This window comes from Amphiprion ocellaris, chromosome 1, assembly GCF_022539595.1.
Source record: "Amphiprion ocellaris isolate individual 3 ecotype Okinawa chromosome 1, ASM2253959v1, whole genome shotgun sequence".
Taxonomy (NCBI): domain Eukaryota; kingdom Metazoa; phylum Chordata; class Actinopteri; family Pomacentridae; genus Amphiprion; species Amphiprion ocellaris.
This window is the reverse complement of record NC_072766.1, coordinates 20,242,129-20,265,341: the sequence shown is the minus strand read 5'-3', so window position 1 is coordinate 20,265,341 and position 23,213 is coordinate 20,242,129. Positions and strand designations below refer to the sequence as shown.

The 23,213-nt window shown below is 40.6% G+C and overlaps 1 protein-coding gene across 2 annotated transcripts in view; it reads right to left on the bottom strand.

Moving 5' to 3' along the window:
- Positions 1 to 1,863: 1,863 nt before the first annotated feature.
- insyn1 (inhibitory synaptic factor 1) overlaps positions 1,864 to 23,213 on the bottom strand; it is a 46,040-nt gene continuing 24,690 nt past the window's right edge. For both annotated transcript variants that reach the window (XM_023274901.3, XM_023274902.3), the window contains exon 3: positions 1,864 to 2,812. In XM_023274901.3, the coding sequence (XP_023130669.1) occupies positions 1,991 to 2,812 (822 nt within the window). In that variant the 3' untranslated portion in view covers positions 1,864 to 1,990. The remainder of the gene's footprint in view (positions 2,813 to 23,213) is intronic.

Genomic DNA, 23,213 nt, shown 5'->3' with positions numbered 1-23,213 from the left:
AGTGAGCCATTGATCTCTCTTCAATGCCTCTGTCTTCACAGGTACTTGGGATTAACTGAGCCAGAGCAAGACAATAGAAAACATTACAAAACCAGGAGGAAAAAATTTTTTAAAAAAATCACAAAATCACTTGTGGTATATGCATGTATAGCACATCAGCCTGAGGCTAATTAATACTTGTGTGGCCTCTACCAAGCTGCCTGATGTAAAAGTGCTCGCTCTGCTTTCCTTATATCGGGCTCTTGAGGCTTGATGCTGCCTAAACAGCACAGCTGTAATTCCCCTAAGCAGTGCACTATGCAGTAACTGTTATATAGGAGCACACAAACAAAAACGGAGGTGGGCTGTAATGGATGTGCTTCCCAGGAGCACCTAATAATCTACAGTGTTGCAGTGGCCATTTGCACTGTGGATGGCTGGGCACATCGCAAGCAATGATCAAAGTCGTTCACCCAGGGAACTAGTTCTGGTATTGGGTAACCACTTAGGTAATTCTCAACAGAACCAACCTGTTTGTATAATCCTGAATTCTAAATAGTCTTATTTTTAGCCACATTTTGATCAATTATTGATTTTGACAGTTAAGAAGAGTACGGATGGGTGCGTGTAAGAATAAGATGGTAGGACGATCTCTGTCACCTGTGGAAGGTGAAATCCACACTGGGTGATCAGAGGCACAAAGGTCAGCTTCCCAGGAGTCAGCAAGGTTGACTCTTTCAAGACAACATTTTCAACATTTTACTTTTTCTTTTTAAACTGGAAAACACGACAAGGTTGAGGGGACCAGGCTCACAAAGCTGTTCCCCAGGGTAGATTATTGCTCTGTTGAAAAAAATCTTTTGACGGGAACACTCTCCTTTCATCATCAGCTCTCACTCTTGGACGCACATTTTCTGAAATGTCAGTTCTTTAGGGCAACAGTTCTAATTTTTGTTCTGCTCAGTGTAAGTAAATAGATCTGACTGTGAGTTTTTGTTCACAGATCCCAGGAGAGTGGTGTGCATGCTCAGCAGAGAGACCTCTCACTGCAACCTCCCTCTAACATATTGATCACGAATGGCTATTGGCGTTAGCCCTGTGAATAAAATACTGCTCTGCTGAGTTTAATTCCCCACTGGGCGACTGAATGAAGAGACAAAACCTTTAGCACTTTTTTGTAGACCGCTATTTAGCTCAGCTCCTAAGCTTAATGACGTCACTGGCAGGCAGGGACGCAGGAAGAAAATTGGAAATGTCACTTTCGTGGGCCGCACCTTCTGAAAAGATTTTGTATATCTATTTTTCTGCCTGCCACTCATATGTTTCAGCCTTTGCAGCAGACCAAGAAGAGATCACAATGAGATGTTTTATAAAATCAAGGGCAGGTAAATAGTGTTGTTTTCTGGCTCTTTTCTCAGAGTCGTTTGTTGACATCAAAGAGAGAAAGAGGCTTGACATGTGCATCTACGTACATTTCCCTGCTGGAAGCAATAATCCCCTTGACATTTGAAATTACTGGAACATGAAAAAAGACAATGTTTATACAGATTCAGAGTACAGAATGAGCAATGTTTTGTATCCACATTATAGGAACAAGCATTTTTTTTCTTTCTTTGTGACTTATACTGTTGTATGACAAGGGGAAAGAACCTCTTCATATGTCTGATTTTGAGCACTTAAAATGTTCTGGTAAAAATGATTGCTTTTGTAATCTGTCATTGTTTCAAATGGTTACACATAGGGAGTCCATTCAGTCAGTATATCTTTTTAACATTAGAACAGGCACTAACCTTTTGGTCCACCAGTAACTTTCATCCTAATGATCTGCTTTACTTCATTTCATTGTGTTTTCCCTGAGCCTCAGAATGACTTTAGGTAGTCGAGTGATTTCCCATATATCATTTATTTATTTAGTAATTAATTTATTTGTGTATTAATCTATGAGCTATGTATTTAATATTAAATAATGCACAGTCCTCTTCATGAGATTTATGATAAACTTCGGGCTTTCTCAGTGGTCCTTTGTTTTCTGTTTGGTTGGAATATAGGGCAGTACAGTTTGGGTGCTCTTGTCAGAGACAGTTTGTGTGCTGCTATTTCGTAACAGTTTTTTGCGGCAGCCGGAGTTTAAGAGACCTTTCCTGGGTTGTGTGTGAGCTCCTGTTGTCCCCTTCACAGGGGAGGAGACGTAGGAAGGGTCCACACAGTTATGGAGGAGTGAGTGCTCAGAGGAAGAACGTTTGGGGGCGACCGAGCTCGCCAGGAGGCTGGGCTCAGTATCGCTATCTGGTGTAGCACAGCCACTCTTGTCCTCTTGTAACTCCTCTTGTTCCTCCTCCTCCTCGTCATCGTCACAGCACAATGCATGATACAGAATTTTGTCACTGAAGCGGACCCTTTCTCTTGTGCCGGAGGTACGGGAAGTCTTGTGGCTGTGTGTGGAGCTGCTGGCCTCCTCGCTGGATGAATCTGGAGTAATAATGCGTGGCCCGTTGGGAATGGGCAGCCCGCCGTTCATCTGGGAGTAGACCGAGGCAGTGGTGGGGGGCGGGGTGGGGGTCTGCGTCTGGGTGGGGATCGTACCGCGGCCCAGATCCTGTCGTGGGTCCCCTGGTTGCTCGCTAGATCTGCGGGCGGCAGCGCCAGCAGCCTCCAGGTAACTACAGAACTCCCAGCTGTCAGAAAGCACATCTGCATTAAGGAAGTCCAATCTGAAGGCCTCTCCCAAACCCCGCTCACTGCTGGACGTGCTGCTGGCTGTGGCCACCGTCCAGTCATCTGGCTCCAGGTCAAAGTCAAAGTCGGACGTTAGTTTATCGATCTGACCCACCACCTGTAAAAGAAAAGAGGAGGAAGAACACAAAAGAGAGGAACTGATGAGACTTCACAGAGAACCACATAGTAGGCAAAAAGTGAAATAAGAGGAGATCTTAATCCAGATATTTCAATATATCCATTTTCAACCATTCTAGCATCACAGCTCTGTAGGTGAAAATGTAGGTCAGTTGGTCAGCTAAACTTAAAACTTAAATATCTGAACAATTATCGGAAGAACTGCCATTAAAATTCTGCTGAAACATTCCTGGTTCCTAGAGACAGAATCACATTAACTTCAGCATCTGACTTTTTTTTCATGAGTCTGACACTTGTGGTTTTGAGTGAAACTTCTCAAGAACTATTGAAAGGCGTTTGGTACGGACTTGTCTGCTACAGAATTAATTATGATAACTTCTAGTGGGGTTTTTACATATCAACATCATTAGTGGCACATCAAAACAAATGGCTTTTTGCACCAACCTGTTGTCCAAACAGATGGTTTTAGAAGTACTGCAAAATGATCATCCTTTTCAGACATATAAATACACTAACTGCCACAAAACATAAGTATTAAAAAACAAAAAAACAGAAGTATTAATTGTAAAACTCACTTTCATATAAATCCTTTTGATAGTTTATGCAATACTGCAATATAGGAAATTTCCAGATGCTTTTCTTCCCACTGATTTACCCCCCGGGGGGCCAGATTAACAAAAGCTAAGATTTATTCACAGCTTCTACTAGATCTGTGTTTTCCTTTACAGCTTGCCATTACACTACTTTTATCCATTAAATCCCTAATTGTTTGCTCATGGGTTTGAAATTGTTTTCATTTCCACCACAGCCTCCTGTGGACAGGTGTTGTAAATTAGCGTTATGCTACATCAAGACAAAATTAAATATCCACTGGAATGAGGTTGTAACAGTGAGGAGGTGGCATGACTTATCAAAGAGGCTTCTGAGACAGTGAAGGCAAGAATCGAGAACTGAGGAAGTCTGTTAGATGAGTGGTTAAAGCCTTGTATCCTGAATACAATGGCTGATTCATTTTGTCTTCATGTTGCACTGTGGCTACCAGGATGAATGAGGTAAACCTTCACAGATCCACAGCTTTACAGTATAGACCCTTAACCCAGTGCTTTTGATGCTTGCACTTGGGTATTTATGTTAATTCCAAAGCTATTGTAATGTCCATGTCAACAAAATAAACCGAGATTTTCACCGGCTGCATAAAAATGCATCACATAAAAGCATTTCATTTATGGTTACCTCAAAATTAACCTCCTTGTTTCTGTCATCAGCAGCCACAGTGTTGAGTGTTTGATGAATAGAAAGCACTCCAGTTGAAATCAAGCTGTTTTGCTGACAACACCTAAAATCCAGGCCCTCTAAACTTGACATTTTAGCACCTTCGGTGTTCCTCTCTGAACAGCCACCTATTGTGAAATGAAAACATTCATTCACAATATTTATGTAGCCTGTGAATGATACATTTCCCCAAACTCAGCAATTAGACGCAGCATTTTGAACTCCAAAAAGTTTTCAGTGTGCGCGCATATGGATTTGCAACATAATTGCAGCTGAATATTAGAGAAAGTGTAGTTTTACCCAGAGATTTGTAGAACATGATCCTTTTTTTCTCTGCCTCCGTAATTATTTTCAGTGTTTGCTTCTTTCTGGCCCTTGCGACTACAAAATGAGTATGATTATATCAACAACTCCTCGTCTTATCCTTGCATGTGGAATTACAATCCTGATTCATTCTTTGTCCCAGAAACTGCGAGTCTACTTGTTGTATATGTGCTGTTTCACTTGATGAAAAGCTCACATGATCTCTACTGTTCCAAACATGAGAATTGACATCCGTGTGCTTGATGATCTTCTGCAAACAAATCAAGATGGTGATGATGTAACATATATTTGCACACTTAATTCTTGTATCAAAAACAAGAATACTGACTTAGATACAAAATACAAATTTAAGATGTTATAAACCTTCAATCTTTAATTCATCTGAAGGATGAATAGCTGCTGTTAGACTGCTCGCTGCTGCAATTTATGTAACTCCCGAATCCTTACTTCAGAGATTTTTTTGTGCTGTTAAGTCAAGCCACCTGCATCTGAATCTGGTTGTATACCTCTGCATGCATGGAATTGGCTCATCTGTCAATGAGCTTCTCCGCAGATCTGCCAGTTGTGGCATTGTACACCTCATGAGTACCTGGACCGTACTTCTCTATTGGCAGACTGCCCAGAGGGAATTGGGCTGTATGAATCCTCTAATCCTTGAATTACTCAACTTGTTTGCTGTGTGATTTGCAGACTTTTACTCATGGAGCTGTTAATGTTGGATGTTTCTCAGGGCCAGAGGAGTCTGAATAGCCTTGTTTACTTGATATAGAACTTAATCAGTTTGTTAAAATATTATCTATTGGACATATTTCACAACCTTGTCATTATGCCAAAGTAGATTCTTGGTTGGTTGATTACTAGTTATTACAATAAACAGCGTTGCTTGATTTAAAATCTTGTCATTTGTATTGAAATACGTTGGACAATACTCTGTGATGTGTTCAAAGAAACACAGTTGCCTGAATGTTGCTGTAACTTTGTTGTGCATGATAAACCTGCCTTTTGCTATTTTAAAATGCATTCTTGCCTGCTCCAATTGCTGTTTAGCCTGACCTCCTCCCTGCAATACTGTATGTAGCAGGATAATTTAGCTTGGTAACTGTCTTTGCTCGAAGGGTTTGCCGAATCTTTCTAGGTCGCGATACAGCACATGCTCAATGCAGTAACAATGGACTGTAGTCTTTGCTTTTTCTTCCAGTCAGAGAATGTGTGATGAAGGAGCTATAGAGTGAATTGGATGAGCAGATTGCTTTCGCACAAAGGATGAATGAACACATCAGGAACAAGTCATTAACAATGCCCACAGTGTGTGTGAAATAGAAAATTCATTATGAAAATTTACGAGAGGTGAAAGTAATTATGACATTTTACTATAAGACATTTAACATCACGTGAACATCACACCACATGTCTTTGTGAGATTGTACTATGGTATGTCTGAAATCAAAGAGATCCTATTCACACAAAAGTCTGAATAATCAAAATAAAAAACCTGTGTGGGGGGGGACAATGTCCTCCTGATAGCTGTTGCATTAACCTCTAATATCTTAAATGTAGCCTTACTCGCTAATATTATTGATGGTCAATAAAGCAGATTGTTTTTGAATTCTGATTAAAGTTGTTTCCATAAAAAATATATTCTGGATGTGCAGCTTGAAACTGATAAACCTCTGGAGTCTTGACTGTGTATCCCCATGGACTTTATGGCACTATCACTCTAGGAGGTTTATGAAGCAGTGACGGCATATCCTTGTGACTGAAAACACTCCATTTGCAACACAGTTAAGCAGTAATGTATAGTATAAGCATGGATATAAGTGCTGGGGATTTGACTTTAACTTCAGTCTTTAATTTTCTCTCAGTGCCTCTGCTGACAACTTCACTTACTTGCTTTACTGTAAATGGCGTCTAGTTGAAGATACTAAAACGTACGATGAAGACCGTAACAATATCTATGATTTTCTGCGTGTGAATGGTGAGCACACAAATGAGAGCAATAAACATATGCAAGTCTATTTTTCAATAACATTTTAGAACATGATCTGTCTGCTATAGGAGTACCCAGCAAACATTAAGCACACATGATTTTGTTTATACAGGCCATACAGAGCAAGTGGTATTGTAATTTTTCTTTCTGTTTTACTGCACTCTATCAGTCAGCAGCCGTGAGTCAACTGTGGGTGCAGCACCTGATCAACACAGAGTTCAGTCATTTCAGAGCTCTCAGAGGTGCTTTAAAAGAGAGGCTGCCTCTGCAGCATCGGGTGAGGGTTTATTACTGTACCTCAACACCTGTCTGAGATGATTGGGCTGGGTAATTGAGGGTCAGAGTGAAAGAGGGCACTTTGAGCCTTGTCTGTGACAGAAAGGTAGCGTGATGGAAAAGACAGACAAGGATAATATAACGCGGAGCGGTGGTCAGTAATGTAAAAATTCTTGAAGAGCCTCCTCTCAGGAGTGGTGATTTGGGAAATGGATTCAGTACTGTCCACTCTCATTACAAGTGTCCTTTTCTCTAATACTCAGCTCCACCTGGTATCATGATTTATTTATTGTGAGTGGGTACCTGCTCCTTTTCCCCCAAGTGAGCGTCTGTTCTCTCTTATTGCTAATTGAAAATGTACTGGAACATTAGTACTGAAATAAGTTATTCCAGTACTAATGCTTAATTTGTTTTTGAAAAATACAGACAGAGGTCAAAATTGGCAAATGTGAAATTTAGGTATAAAATTGCCTCTGATGAGCAGGAGAGTATTTACCACGTTGTAATCACTCTGTTGATCTTTCAACAGATGTTTAATGGGAATAGCTTGTTTTCATGTGCATTGATGACTTTCTGTATGAAAAGATTTTCGTGAGCTGTCTAGTAAACAAATGAAAATTGCCATCCTTTGAAAGTCTTATATAAAAGTGCATCTTTACCGTGTTTCTAATGATCCTACTGGAAAGGTTCTCATGTTTCTCACATTCATGCTGTGTTACATATTCTAGTATTTACCAGAAAATAAAATATCACTCTGAAATACGGCATCTGTTGCAATGTAGTTTGTACATATGTAAAAAATAAATCAGGTGTGAGTTACCAAAATAAATGAGACATAACACCCTCACTGGGTTCATCTGAAATGCATGCTGTATGAGTGAATTATCTGTGGATCACTTCGTTACGCCGTGTTCAAGTGGCCTCTCTCCATCTGTTCCTGTGCCACCCGTACTTCCAGGAGTCATTTTCAGAGTAGACCGAGTGAAGTTTTCAGTGCCTGTTTGTTAATTATGCAGCATCCAGCATCTAGCATGGCTTTGCATTTTTCATGGGAAAATCTTAAATGTTCACTGGAGCCATTCAAACAAATCTAAGTGTTATTTCTTTCTCAACATGTCACAATAGATTTCCATTCTGCCCCTGTGCAGCACTTCCAGCGCTGGAAGCGGTTAATGCCAGTTAAGAAGTCTCAGCAATTATCAAAATGGCCTTGCATGCTGGCTTTGTAAGTAAAGTGTTTGCAAATATTGTTTTAATGCAGTTAACTCCTGCAGTTTTGCAGTTCCTTCTTAATCTTTATGCTATCCTTATTTCCCCTCAATTTAATTCTCCTCAAGACGAGAAGAGTGGAGCATCCAAGCCACTCACACTGTAGTGATATGGTTTATCTTATCCCCCAGAAGCTAATTTATCATCCCTGACTTATTCTGAAAGGACATATTCACTGGATTCACTAGAAAAATTGTCCATTGACTTGTAAACATGTGCAATCTTGTCCAGACATCTTATTCACTACTGAATGAAACAGTTTTTTGGGAACATTTAGAATGTTGTTACATGCTTAGTATTACTCAGCTGTATGTGAACAACATGAGAAATGTTTTGCATTCGCACAAAGTTTAGATTAGATTAGATTACATGAAAGTTTAGGGCAGATTTGTGAAGAAGGAAGCAGGTGGTCAGACTTATGCATATGCAAAAACCAATGCATGTGCTTGAATAGGAATACAGACAGATAATTATAACACTAGTGATTCCAACCAACTTCTGTTTTTAAAGCAGCAAACTACAAACTTACCCACAATGCCAGGAACCTCCAGGAGAAAATTACATTAAAAGTAAAGATAGTTTTTGTTTGGACTATCACTTTAATATAGCTTCACATTTTTCTTGCTGCCCTTCAGAATCTCATTTTCTAGACTAAGGAAATGCAGGGAAATGCTGCAGTATCATTCTCTCTCCCAAACATAATCATAAAGAGAGGGCTTTTTAACTGATATTTTGCAAGGTGTGATTCAAATGACAGGTGAACACCCTCTACTGACAGTTGTTAATGTTTGATTGATAATATGAATATTTGTAGGCTCACAAAGCATCAGCAGTAAAAGAGAAGGTGGCTCAGTGTGTTTTTTTAAAATTTATAAATGTATTTTTGATATTTTTAGTACACATTTCACATAAATGGACCAGCGTGCTACTGACAGTTGAACATTCCTGTTGTGATTTCATATGCTGCACAAATGAAACAAAACCTGATCACCCATATTCGCATGTTTCTGTGTTTGCACATTCTGCTGTTGCATGTTTTGCTCCATTAGCACTGCATGTGACATCTTAACTTGTCAGTATGTTTCTGAAACAACATCAGCAAGGGTCATTTCTGTATGTGTATCAAGTGTATTGAGTGTGGTTGGGATTTCATTGCAGTGGTCCAGTGAGTCGGTGGGCGGAAGACATTACAGACAAGCAAGGGGGACCTGATTTAGGTCAGGTCATCTTGATTGGTGCGATGTGTTGTGTGGTGTTGGCACAGGGATGAAGTGTCCTTTGAAGTGTTCGCTGGAAGCATTTGGTGTAATTATCCTGTCATGAGAGGGACTATAAGCCTGAGACTTCATTAGGCACATGCCTCCTGCTTTTTCATCTTTTCTCAAAAAACACTCATCTTTATGGAGGCCTTAAAGTGCTAAACAACGCTGTGATGAGCGTAGGGCCAATACCTCCTGACAACTCACTAATCAAAAGCATCATTACAAACTTCACCGTATAATGGGGCCCATTTATCCCTCTGGGGCTGTAGGAGAGGTGGGCTTCTGCAGAGATCAACCATTTCCTTGGCCAGATTTGTGTCATTAGACTGGACGGACTTATCTACCATCTGTATGGCAAATTTGGAAGGTTTATACTATCATCTTGCAGAGGTTATGGGTTGTACAACCTGTAAAGGAGCAATATGGGAACTCTGTCTTCCAGCAACAGGGAGGCAGCAGATGCAGCATGTGTTGGTGCTGGCAGAGCACACTGATCATTTATTGAGGTTCTCCTTCATTGCTTCTATCCGTGTAGAGAGGCCTAGTGCCGGTAATGACCAGAAAAAGATGGTAGGGCCACGCTACAGGGCTCCTCAGTCTGTCTGCTTCCTCGAGATAGCAGAAGGATTAGGCCTGTGTACTGTCAGGTCATGCTGGCCACATGTGAGGAAAAAAAAGGTGCATGTGAGCGCAGCCAAGCCACACTGACCCATTTTAGTGACCCAGTAGAGTTTTCATTAACAACATAGCATCTTCTGTAGAAAGCCAGTGAAGGTCTAAAGTGATTGTAGTTTATCAGCATGCAGTAAAAGTGTGTTTGTGTGTGTGTATATGGGTTGAAGGGTAAATGTAGTTGACCTGCACTGAAAAAAGGGGAGTCTCTCTCGGGCAGAGAGGAGAATACAACACTACGGGAGCTGGCTCAGCCCAATCCAGCAGTAAATCCCTCACCCTGACACCTCACACTGCCAGTTTGTCTACAGGCCAAACCAGTAAGCAGATAAGCAGCGAGTCTATCCCGAAAAAAAAAGAAAAAGGCCAAGTACAGCTCTATAGCTACATGGTTATCCCATTTTGTGGCGGTGACTAATCATAATTTCTGTGTTATATATTTAGATTTACGGTAGTTACAGTTTATTTGATTTGTTACAATAACCATGCTTCACATAATTTGCACTATGGCAGTAAATTGGTATAAATATGTTGGTACATAAAAATATCACAGCATTATATAAACGATTTTTCCATGCTGTCAAAGCCTGTTTGCATCAGACACTGTGTATATTCCAGCAAACAATAAATGTTGAATGATAATTAAATATATACACATCTCATTATAGACTGAATTATTATGTTGGAATTATTGGTTTGGGTGCCTTGTTTGAGTTGTTTATATGTTTGAGTGGTATATTGTTGTGGCAAGGCACTGACCTATACAAGCAACAGTAGTTGTAGTTGAAGCTATTTTTAGGTAAAAAGTTTTGGCCAATAGCTAAAGAAAATCATAGAAATTTATAGGAGAATCAGGTATAATATTGAACTTCATTTTTCTCTCAAGTGCACTTTTTGTTAAAGAATTCACCTCTTACACATTTTCTTTTGAAACTTTTTAAATGTCAGCATCTTAGGATGGCAAATAATCGTAGTTAAGCAGTCACACAGAAATTTACATGTAAACTGATCCGTTGCATGATTAAAAGTACATGTTCAACATTTTGTAGGTATTTCTTGTGCCAGCAAACATCTCTGACTGGTTGGGCTGTGAATACAAGACCACTGGAGGTGTCATGTGGTGTCTGGCACTGGAACATTAGGAGTGAATCTTTTGGGTCCTGTGTGTTGCAATGAGGCTGTGTTGTATCAAGCATGTTCATGCGCATTCTACGGATACTTGATCAAATTGAGATCTGGCAAATTTAAAGACCAGGCCAATGCCTTGGGTTCTTTCTTGTGTTCCTTGAACCATGCCTTGTCCAGTTTGGTAAGTACTATAGCCAGAGGAGGTGTGCTTGATCTGCAACAGTGTTTAGGTGGGTTTTCCTTGTCTAAATCTCCACATCACTGCCAGGACCCAGTGTCTTCCAGCAGATCATTGCATTGTAATGAGATGATCCGTGTTTGCTTTACCTGTTAGTAGTTTTAACGTTGTGACTGACTCATTGAGACTCACGTTATTCTATTTGAAAGTAATGGGCATCATCCAGAGTCATGACTTTTAACTATCACTTATGATACACCTCCATTTCAAAGTTTCTTTATAAATGAACAATAAAAAGATGAAGGATGGATGACGAGACAGATAGATCAAGGAGCCAGGCTGAGGGCAAAAGACTGACTCAAGAAAATCATCTTCAATCAGACTTATTTTCACGTTTAACTTACGCAGCTCTTTAGGATCTCATTGTCAGCTTTGTTCCACTTTTTTATCTATAAGTTTCATAGTATTCATATCTTTGAGAAATATAGCCTACGTTAAAACCTTCTCATAACTTCAGAGTTCATTTGCACCTCACTCACACACTCATATTATCACTCATATGTCACACACAGCCATCGATGCCTTTATCTCAAGTGAGAATAAACCTAAAAACAACCCACTCAGCAAAATGTTTCACTTAACTGGTTCCTTCAGCCAACAAGACTGGGTTCTATTTATGGTTGTGAGAGAAATGATCCATGTAAGAAGTCACCATGCAAAAGATCATCACCTGCTCTCTTTTTGTAATTAAAAATCTTTCTTTCCAGATTCCTGTTATGGCTCTAACAGTTAGAGCCCGTCTTCCTGGGCTGGAGGCAGATGATACTGTCTAATGACTGTTTCAGTGATGCAGCAGCACTGGATGTTATTTCACAATTCCAGGGATGTAAATAGGTTTGCACAACCACCCAAAATCTAGAATGACTCGGTGCCAAAAAAAAAAAAAAAAAAATACCCTGAAGGCAAACTTTGTTCTATCAGAGGAGAACATGTTTTTACTGTTTTAACTACAAGGTTCTGCTGTCAGTCAGGTCTATCAGCTCTGTTAGTGATGAAGAAAAAGTCTGTTATAGGAGATCTGACATGTAGATGTGTAAAACTGGACGACTCCACCATGCAGCTTGCTGTTAATCACTCGGGAATCATCCATGACAGCTGCTGGACTGTTAACAGTGGTTGACGTAACTCCCTCTTATATTAACAAGTTGTAGTTGCTGTTAACACTTTGACACATCAGTTATTGGTACGAAAATGAAACAACATTACAGATTGCTTTTAATTGAAGTAATGCGTGATAAGATCACTGTCAGCTTCACTGTCTCTGTATGAAAGATGAACGTAGCCTTTAGGTGTGAAAAATGAAACCATTTGCCTTAAAACTACATTCTTTCTAATGTCCAGCAAAGGGTAACTCATCTGGTTGGAAAAAGAAGTCTGATTGTCTAAAGGACAAAATGACTCTACCTCTCACTTGATTTGTTACATCAGTAAACACTTTTCTAAAGGGTTATGGTCACAATTGCTATTTTCAAGACTAAATACAGCGTAGTGTTTATTGTGTAAATTACGGTCCCATTTAGAGGCTACCCTGTGACTGATTATCGAATTGTACGTAGTGTCCTCAAGCTGTCAGTCAGAATAGCGTGATGGCGACGGGAAAATGTCAAACTCAACACTTCAAAATGGTAGTCCACAAACCAATGGGTGACCTCACGGTGGATACAAGCATCTTTCAAATACAGCTATGGTTGTTCATACCGTCATTGCATGCAGCAACCACAGTTGCATAGTGAAAAAGTGAATCAAGCCACACTTCCCCTTGCTGCAAGATGTTAGCCACTACAAAATCGAGTATGGAGAAGACAACACTGTAATCCTTAAGTCCTTAAGTCTCTTACTAATTTTTTGTTCTACCACCCCTCTGTGTAAGTTTGCCAGTGATAAGGAAAGTAAAAGTACATAAAGGAAGAATTGCTGTTATGGTAAAGAAGCCAACACTGAATGTTGGGGTGTAAAATGTGATCTCAGAGGCATGCACTTTTTCCAATTATCCTCCCCAAACTCTTTCCTAAGGCTTTTTGTAGAGCTATAACAGCTTCTACATTTGCTGTTGAGAGAGGACAGTCATTACTCCCATACCCTCAAAATGCCACTTGTCAGGAAAACATGGACAGAGGTTATTTGAAGCACTTGAACAACCAGTGCTGTCGCCTTTCTGGTGAGGACTGTGTCTGCGTTATATATATGCACCAGTGGTACATAATGTGCAGTAAATATTCTAAGTATGTAGAATGTACTGTTACTTTGGACAAAGGAATTGGCAGTTCGGAAAATACCATTTCCATGTCATGCTACATAAAATACAGGCCACGTCTGCTCTCCTCCATCCACCACGTTACACCGAGTATTATGTATTATGGATCTCTTTTCATTCAAACATCACCCCTGAATCTGCTGCGCCTGTTGTAACTTTTTTGCGTCAGCACTGGTTTCCTGTGTAGGGTCTATTCTGACACATAATTCAAGAGAACCTAAAACAATCAGTAAGATGCAGTAACACATATCCATCAGCAACATGCCAGCTACAGAAACAATAAATCCTGCACCTTTGCCTATAGCAGGCAGGGCAGCTAACTAACATGCTGTGGACACAGTGGCTTGCTCTCAGTATTATGCCCACATTTAATGATGCTAATTAGCTGTTACATAGGAAAGTATATGTGATTATTGATCAGTAATCAATGTTAATTAGTAATCTTTGAATGTGCCAACAGTGATTAATTTTTTGACCACTTTTCATCCTGCTGTTGGAGAGTCATTTTGCTGTATGTTTAGCTGAGGATTTAGGCCAAGGCAACAGAAATGAGTAGCACTGGACAAATGATATATCATGACATCTCTGCTAAACTTTAAACAAGCCAGGTGTATGTTAGTAGTGAAACAATAATTAATGTTTTTATTTTTTTCCTCTAATATTTGTTATAAACAGCAACCACTGATAACCAAATAAGCAACAGCAATGGCGAGATAGGATTTAGACAGAATATAAAAGGTGTTTATTTAATGACACTATAGTGATCCTAACACCTTCAAGAATCTACAATATCTTATGTAAACAAAAGTTAAGCTAAAATATGAGAAAGGATCTACAAAAAAAGTATAGCTGCACATTTTAATATACTACAAATGTCAAATTTCAGCTTTTCGGCACTTGTACCATTTTTCATTTGTTCAAACTCATGGTTTGTTTTCATTGTTGCTCATTGTTGTCGGACCATTGCTTTGGAGAAACTGTCTGCGACTGAGAGAGCAGCAGCTAACCCTACTATTAATACAGGGCATGCAATCAATATGCCACTGGCATTTCTAGGTTTCCTTGGCCTGCGGTGCTTATCTTAATGGGAGTGTGCTCCCATTTTCTTTTATTGTGTGAACACATATATCATTACCCAACAAATATAGCCGCATCTACTACAGTGGAGTGAATGCAAAGGCTTAGAGAAAAAAAAAAGCTTAATGCAATTTATTTTTACTTTAACCTCTGGAGCCTTATGGCAGTGATGGTAGACCTCAGAAATATTCAATTGCTGTTTCATTTCTGCTCCATCTTCTTTGTCTTTTCTTTACGCTTTCGCTGGCGGTTGATTATATCAGCCAGCCAATGTCTGCAGCAGCATTATTCCACATGAACACAGGATGATGCTCTTTACATTTGTGGGCAGAAACAAATTTCAGTGGAGAGGCATTTTCATCCCTCTTCCTTCCTGCTCACCTGGAATAATCTTAAATGATACACCCATAGTCACATGGTGCATTAATTCTGGTAAAACAATTTGACTGTGCTGAGATGCATCCAGTCAGCAAACTGAAGATGTATAACTTTAATGTCACAACAAGCACTGACATTCAGTAATTCTTCTGTTTAATGATTTGATGACCAAGTCTAACCTTGCAGTTTGGAAACACAAGTTGGGAACTGGCTTGCTTTACTACTGTTGCAGGCCACACTTGTTACACAGTTTGATGATCTGTTTATTCTTAGATATCGCTTTTTGCACGGTTGTTGCACCAAGCACTTACTTGCGGCCACTCTGTTAGCTGAAACAGGTCTCCTCTGACCTCTCATCAACAAAGCATTTTCACCCTCAGGCCTTTGACTGTGACTCACTATCTGGAGGAGTGAGCTGTTTAAAATAAGCACTGTATTTTACCTTCCCACATTAAAGCATATGTCATCACGAGGTCCCTTTTACAGTGATGCATTATCCCAAGGTGTTATTGACTTTTTAGGTTGTCTAAAACATTTCCAAAAATATATCAAAAAATGATCTTGCCTCATAAACACAGTTGATAAAAATCCTGCTTTTAATCGTGACTCAGTTTCTCCTGAGCAACAGATGGGGAGAGAACAGAAACCTAAATTGTGGAGACTTTAAGATATAAAAACCTGTGGCTGCTCTATTAAAGAATAATTGCAGATTAAATTTGTGTACTCATAAAATGTTTGTTTGAGCTCTTACACCCAAATGAGTTTTATTTGGTGTGGTGCTAGCACTTACGAACCAGAAAATGTGCCCATATCTCTGTGAAATCACCCTGGCTTCTGCTACTGTGTTCGCAATGTCGTACTCGCGCTCACTCAGTGGAGCAGATCAAGGTTTGCTCTCTTGATGACATAAAAGGGAGGCTTGACTTCGAATTTTTTTTTTTAAATAATAGAATCGTTGCTGAGCACATATATGTGTACCGTGGCCATGAGCCTTTGCTGTGAGTCATGTGCAGAAAAATCTAACAATATTGATTCATAGGTAGGCAAGATTGTTGCAGACATTTGGTTGTAGCATCGTTTGCAGGAAATCAAACTGGCCAAATGTGCTAAGCCAGTGTTTTATACATTTTCTGCAGTCTCTGGAATTGTTTGACAATTAGACATCGTAACCATTCACACCCTCACATTCAAATGAAAGGAGGCTTTAAAGAGTTTTTATGCATTATTCAGTCATTACAAACAGCTGTATTTGTAAAATACTTCACCATATTCAGTGGGAACAGACTTATCTTCCTCATCATACATTATAAATGTCTTTATCTAAACCTTATCTTTTTTTTCTATCTGCAGTGAGAACATCATGCTCAAAGGGTCATGACACCTACGCATATTGTGATTGGAAGTGAAAACAAAGATCTTGAGTGATGGCAAACTCCCCTCCTCCCCCACCACTCTGCTCAAGTAGGCCACAGATATTGGCATGACTCGCTCTCCTACTCCTTCCTCTCAAAACAATTTGTCATTGCTTCCAGGGTTCTGCCATTTCTATCTGTGACAATCTGTAGGGCGGTCGCCTCAGAGAGTGACAAAACCTGTCACAGTGCGTCACTTTCACTCTCTCTCTGGCGAGCGGCAGGACATCTTAGAGTCGGCAGCACCTTTATCAGATATGGCAGTTCCTAAAGCTCTGCCTATAACAGCAGGCAAGTTGGAGGAGAGGAGCCGGTGACTTTACAGAGACCTATTTGCAAACAAAATCACTGGGAGACATTCCCCACAAGGCACCATCTGGCTGCCACATATACCTGCCTCCGTCACTCCCTCGCCATCACTGGCTTCTCTATTTATAGACACTCTCCTGTCCACCCGCCCACGCATTGCAACGTGTAAAACAGCAACCAAAATCGAGTAAACTGAAGAATCTCCTTCAGGCAATCAATCATCAGGGTGACAGATGTCAACACATCTTCCCCTTAATGTGTGGATAACATCTTCTTAACAGTCTGCCGTTGCTAACAATAGAAATGAACAATCAGCCGGCTCCTTGCCAGACCTTGCGGAGATAGTGAGTCCAGCAATGACCTTCTTTGTCATTATCTGAACTCTTCTCCTATTTTTAGCTCAGCTATAAGCAGTGAGATGAGCTAGACAGAAGCACCTCAACGTACTGAGGGCATGATTTAGACTTTGTGTATTCCAGGGTTGAAACCAGCAGAATTTGCGATAATTTTGGAAGTCAGCAGTCAACCATCACTGGACTATCAGGGTTATCAATAAAGCAATTAGTGTCTCATCTCTGAGGGGAGTAGGCTGAACTCTGAGCATTGGTATTATGGTATTGAACGTGCATTCCCAGCGAGGCGATGATATTGAGAGCCCTAACATAGAACACAGGCGTGCACTTGCAAGCTTGTCAGACATTTGCTGCATTTTGATAAGGTCCACAGTGACTTTATTTTGAATGCTGTAAGAACCCTCACAGCAATGTACTGCTTTGATTGCAATGCTAAAATGTCACATACAATTAAACTTAATCCAACAAGGACTGCAGAATACTGTCTGCCTGATAGCTGTTCTCTCTGCACACACAATTTCTCATGTATTTATTTGCACATTTAACATATCCTCTTCCCATTTATTCTCAATCCAAGGTTTTATCCTCTCAGAGCAAAAATTAACTTTAACAGAATTCCTATGTAAAATACAGCCTTGGAATGTGGAATGAGTCATCAAAATCCAGATGTTCCGGCATGGTTCCCCATTAAGAAGCTGTAATAGCCTCTCTTTCAGTCTATATTTCTCTCTCTTTTTTTGGATGGATTTCATCAGGCATCTCGTTGGGAGAACAATTAGTCAACATGCATGGATCGGTTCCTTTAATTACATATTGAACTATAAGTCATAAGTTCAAAAACCTATTGATTAGGTGCTTGAAATCTGCAAAGAATACATATATGTTCCCCTCAGAGCAATATCACAGCATATTTTCCTCCTAACAATTGTCTTGATTTTCGTTTTAATGTGTGTGTGTGTGTCTCTTGATAATTATAGGTTGCAGAGTTGGCAGGGAAACATGGTGGTGTGCGGAGAAGCGCTACCTCAGTCACACAAGCCCTTCCGGCAAGAGGAGCTTGGTAAACAAATCTCATCGAAGTGAGAAGAAAAACAAAATCTGTTTTACTAGGACAGTATTTTAGAGCATGATTGATATTTTCTGCTACTTTCTGGATGCATTTTTGAACATGCTGGTCCTCGGTGCAGGAGAAAGGGTTGTGATTGTCCAGCCAAAGACATAGCACCAGACAACCTTCTTCTGAATGAATAATCACAAAAAACATCACCGTTAGCTCGGCTCATTTGCATTTGACCACGCCAAATATCTGCCCGGTGACGGGAAAATAAATGCAGCATCAGAATGGATGAATCTGGACAGTCAAGCTCACATAGAGCATACAAGCTGTAAATGGAAAGTCCATGGTTGCCCAAGCAGGGATATAGTACCTCATAGCATGTACTATTCATTCATCAGATATCCTCCCGTCTGCAGCATTCTGCTCTGCTGTCTTGTTAGAAAAAGCACAAATCACCATGGGGTTCTTTACCTGCATTCTCCAGGAACATTAAAAGGGCCAATTACCACAGACAAATAAGCAATGTACAGTGAAGGTGAAGGACAGGAGAGGCAATTTCCCATCCTTTTCTTCTTTCACTTCATCTTTTGCTTTCACGCTTTAAATTGCCAGTCCATAAACAGTGGGCCCATTGTACTGTGCTGTTGACACAAATTGGAAAGAGTGAAGAATGGAGATGTATTGTTCTATGTAAAGCATATTCATCTTTTCAATAAAGTTGGCTTTGGCAGGGAAGAAAAAGTGTGAAGTCAGGCGCAGCATGTAATTAGCCGGTAGAGGTATGGTACAGAAGCTTCGTTGAGCCATCTGTGGGGAACATTTGCGAGGATCTCTCTCGCTGAGCTTTCTTCTTTGTCTTCACCTGCGTTTCTCCGTGACCCTCTCCCCCCTATATGCTCAGCCTGCCAGCCAACCGCGTCCTCTAAACCTGCTGTAGAGCCTGTTTGCAGGTCTGCATGATGCAAAAACCGATGTTCGCCAAGGCGCCTTCTGATGCAAGCTCCTCACTTTTCACACACCGTTCTTCAAGATTCCTGGAAACATTTGAAAAGGGGCTACATTAATAATCCATGGATTCTGTGTCCATGCGTAAATGCGGCGCCAACCTACAAGTACAAGTCCTTAGTTGGCCACTGTTATGACACCTTTCAGGGTTTCTCCCTCTCTCTCTGGCAGCCGGGCTTTGATTGATGACAACAAAAGGAGTGGTGAAATCTGAGGGCTGGATGGAGAGATAACTGACTGGCTGAGAATGACTCAGTCTGTAGCAGAGAGTCAGTCGGCTGCAGCCTGGAGGAAGAGAGCGAGACAGCACTGCAAGAGTCAGAGGGAGCGGGAAAGGGAGAAGGTATCACGGGGTAAATGAGGCCTTGCAGTTTGGTAGTGCACATAGCTTCATCATCCTTGGCTCATGTTTGGGAGGCAAACATGACTGGGCTAATGTTGCTTTATTTGAAGAGAGAAACATCACAGAGTCAGTGATGTGACCGAACGCACGTCGGAGCCTCGCCAGCAGCCTTCTATCTAATCAATCTGCTGTGGGAGGACGAAAAACACACACAAGCAACATGCACTCACGCAAGAGCGCCCACCCACAACAGGCACCCACAAAACTACAGTACAGGCACACACACTCCCCTACATGCAGCCAAACTCATATCTTCTGGCAGATACTCATACACCCACGCAAACACTTGCATCAATCACTAGCGCTTTTTTTGCCCTCTTAAATTAAACCACGCTGTCGTACACACACAACGGATACATACACAGCACACGCCAAGTTAGACTGGCTGCCAGGCTGGCTCATGTTACTTTGATCCTGATAGGAAACAGTGATTGTTTGGATGGCAGCATGTACATCTCACCACAGGGTTATGGACTTTTATTTATAGGCCAACAATAACCCTTAAAATGTCTATGGCAGCTCTGACAGCATCTCTGACATCATCATGCAAATTCTCTTTTGTGTGACCTTGGATTTTATGCGGTGAAACTACACGGATGCAGAGAACGTGCAATGTGATCAGGTCGGTCACGGCAGAGGAAAATGCCCCTGTCTCCACCTCCTTTGTAGCCATCATTTATGCGTCATGTTGTTTTGTCACAAGGTGATGGCTGCCAGTAATGTCAGAGTGGCAGTGGGTGCAGTGTGGACACTGGCGTCGGGGGCTTTGGCGTGCTCTCCCTCTTTAAATAGCCCCAGATCTAATCTGCAGACAGCAGCAGAGTTCTGACAGATCCTGCCTTGGTGCCTCCTCCCACTAGGTGACACATTCTTTATTTATTTTTCCTCTCCTCTGCTCTGGTATTCACTCCATGGAGCACTGGCCCCTCAAGCTATTGTCAGTTCTGTTCTCCATCCATGTCTGAAAAACCAAATGGATTTACAGGGTTTACTGTCAGCCCCTCCCTTTTTCTAGGTTTATGAATGTGGCACAGTCTTCTGTTTCCACTCTTTTATTTCCACACTATCCATCCCTCCATGATACCTTGGTCATTCTTCTCATCGCTGCACTGTTGTTGTGGCAATGGCTTTTCTGTGCTCGAGCATATTTCACAGGTGACGACGTAATATGTTTTGACCTGTATACCATATAGGACAGTCTTAGCTCAATATGTGTAGTTTATGAGGCTTTCATGGCTGTTCACACAGTTTTGAACCTTAATTCAGCAAGAGAGTGCTATTTGTTTGCTGTTTTCTACAGCTGGTAAACTTGGGTTTCATTTAACCATGATTGTCTTTTACCGTATTACTATTCTTATAGCTATTTTAATCCCCTAACTTTATTGAAATAGTATTTTTAACCCAAACTAAATGTACTGAAGTAGATGTTAAGGTTAGAAAAATATATTTTTTTATCTCAAACCACTGACTTTTACGAGCCTTAGTCATGCTATTTTAGTGCCTTAACCAGAGCTTAACTGTAACCCTGTCAAACTGCAAAGTGAATTTATTTTTCCAACAGAGATTTAACAGTTTTGGAAGGCGATGACAAACAATGTCATCTTGTTAACAGGGTTGTGAGATCAGAAAATGCTTGTATGTGTTGCTGTGGAAGGTGTTAATTTTGTTAGTCAGTTTGGAGGACTTGGTTGGTTGACGCCAAACTAGTGTCGGACTCCTCAGGCTCCAAATGCTGAAAACTGCAGTGAACATGGTTGTTCCTTAACACTGCTTATCATCAGTGCAAATTAATAATCATTTCTGATTTCAGGCAGTAAATTGGACATCTTTTTTTGTTAGTTTTCCATTAGAAGCTTACAGATTGAATCTAGACAAAAGAAGCAATAGCAAATTATACCTTATAGAGTTTTTGTTTTCTGATATCTATAAGAAAGGTACTCAGTCTGCAGCTTCCACTGGCTAACAATAGAAAATTATGCAGAACAGTTTCAATATGCTTACAAAACCTTCCTCTCTTTTTACAAAGCTGTTCTCATTATAACGCAATACGTTATTTTTCTTCGAAGTTAATTATCAGTTTACTATTGAAATAGCACTCCAGAGATGCACTAAATCACCAGTGACTTCACCAAACTGAACCTGTAACTGTATGATAATAAATGACTGCAATTAAAAGAAATGGCAATAGAGGGCATAGAAAATGAAGAACAAATAAGAAAACCCCAAATTGCTTAACTCACCTTTTCTCAAAATTATATTTCACATATTCAGCAAAACAGTAACAGTAGCTAGTACAAAAAATATAAACACAAATGTGTCCTAGAGAAACATCTAAAATCTGTTGGTAACACCATGTCATGTATATGTTTTTTTCTTTGACTGTGTTGTGGAGTTTTTCTAATTTCACTTTCCATTAAAAAGAGTAGCCCACCATTAATAATTCTTGCTAAGTTTCAACTTGTGTCTTAATGGTTTAGGCACAAATAACCACTGCAGCAGCAGAAGACTTCAAAGCTGTGGGATAATCCTAAGGCAGCAGTCTCATCATATATTGGCTTGCATAACCATTTCAATGTAAATTCTATACATACCATCCCTCGCTATTCCGTGGTGACAAGCCTGGAAATTAGCTAATATGTAATGCTGCACCATATCTCTGCACTGCCATTCTGTATTCTAGTGGAGGCAGCAGCTGTGTGGACTTTGCTGGGATGGAAGAGAGGAAAACAAGGAATATAGTTTTACTTTATGCAATTGTGTGATGACATGGTGAAATCCATTTCTATGAGATATTCTCTCGACCCTCCTTACTCCATGCACAATTAATTTGATACAAGCTAGAAGCATAAATCCTAGATGATTATGCTGTGTTCAGGACAACAGCAATGAATATTTTCATCTTCTCAGGACTCAAGAGCAGCAGGAGACAGGGAAATTAGTTTTGTTGTATTATGTAGATGCCTGCACATTCTGCAGCATCGACAGGATTCACTAGTTGAGGTGTGTGTGTGTTGAGGATGGGGTGCGAGGTGAGGGAGTTAAGGTTATTAAAAGTAAGCATACTTTGTATGGCTACGCATTTCAGTTGTTTATTTGTTTTTTTTTTTCTTCCTTCAAAAACTAGTATTCAGCAACACCAGGTGTTGTGTGTGGTGGTCTATGGATTGTTGTCAGACTGGGTCTCTTGAGCGTATGTAATTGGAATAAGAATGTAATCGTAGCAAACCACCCCGCCTCCTCCCCTTACAACACAAGAACAATTAAAAGCGCAGTTGTTCAAGCTGGAAAGTGGCCAGCTGTTCTGGGTTAATAGATGGGTTTGGCCAGACGTCTGCGAGGTGACCGCTAGCTGGCAGCCTGCAGGATAAGGTTGCAGATTGTGAGTGGACATGTACTTTGCTTCCCTCTGCGTGCAGTTGTCACTGGAGATGATGAAGCACCCTGAATCTCCCTCCTTCACTGTCTCTAGCTCCCTCATCTCGCCCTTATTCTACCCTTCCTAACCCTTCTTTCTCCAGCCAAGGCCAAAACAAGTGTGCTGACACGTGGGCACCATCTTCCCATCCCCCTGACTTTAGACCCCGGAGTGGAGTGTCTCTATTGACTCGAGGGAGTTCAAGGACTAAAAGAGCATGATAATAAGAAAGCAGAGGGGCAGAGCAAGGCAGCAAGAGCCAGAGACCATGCCCTTTCATAACCTATGCC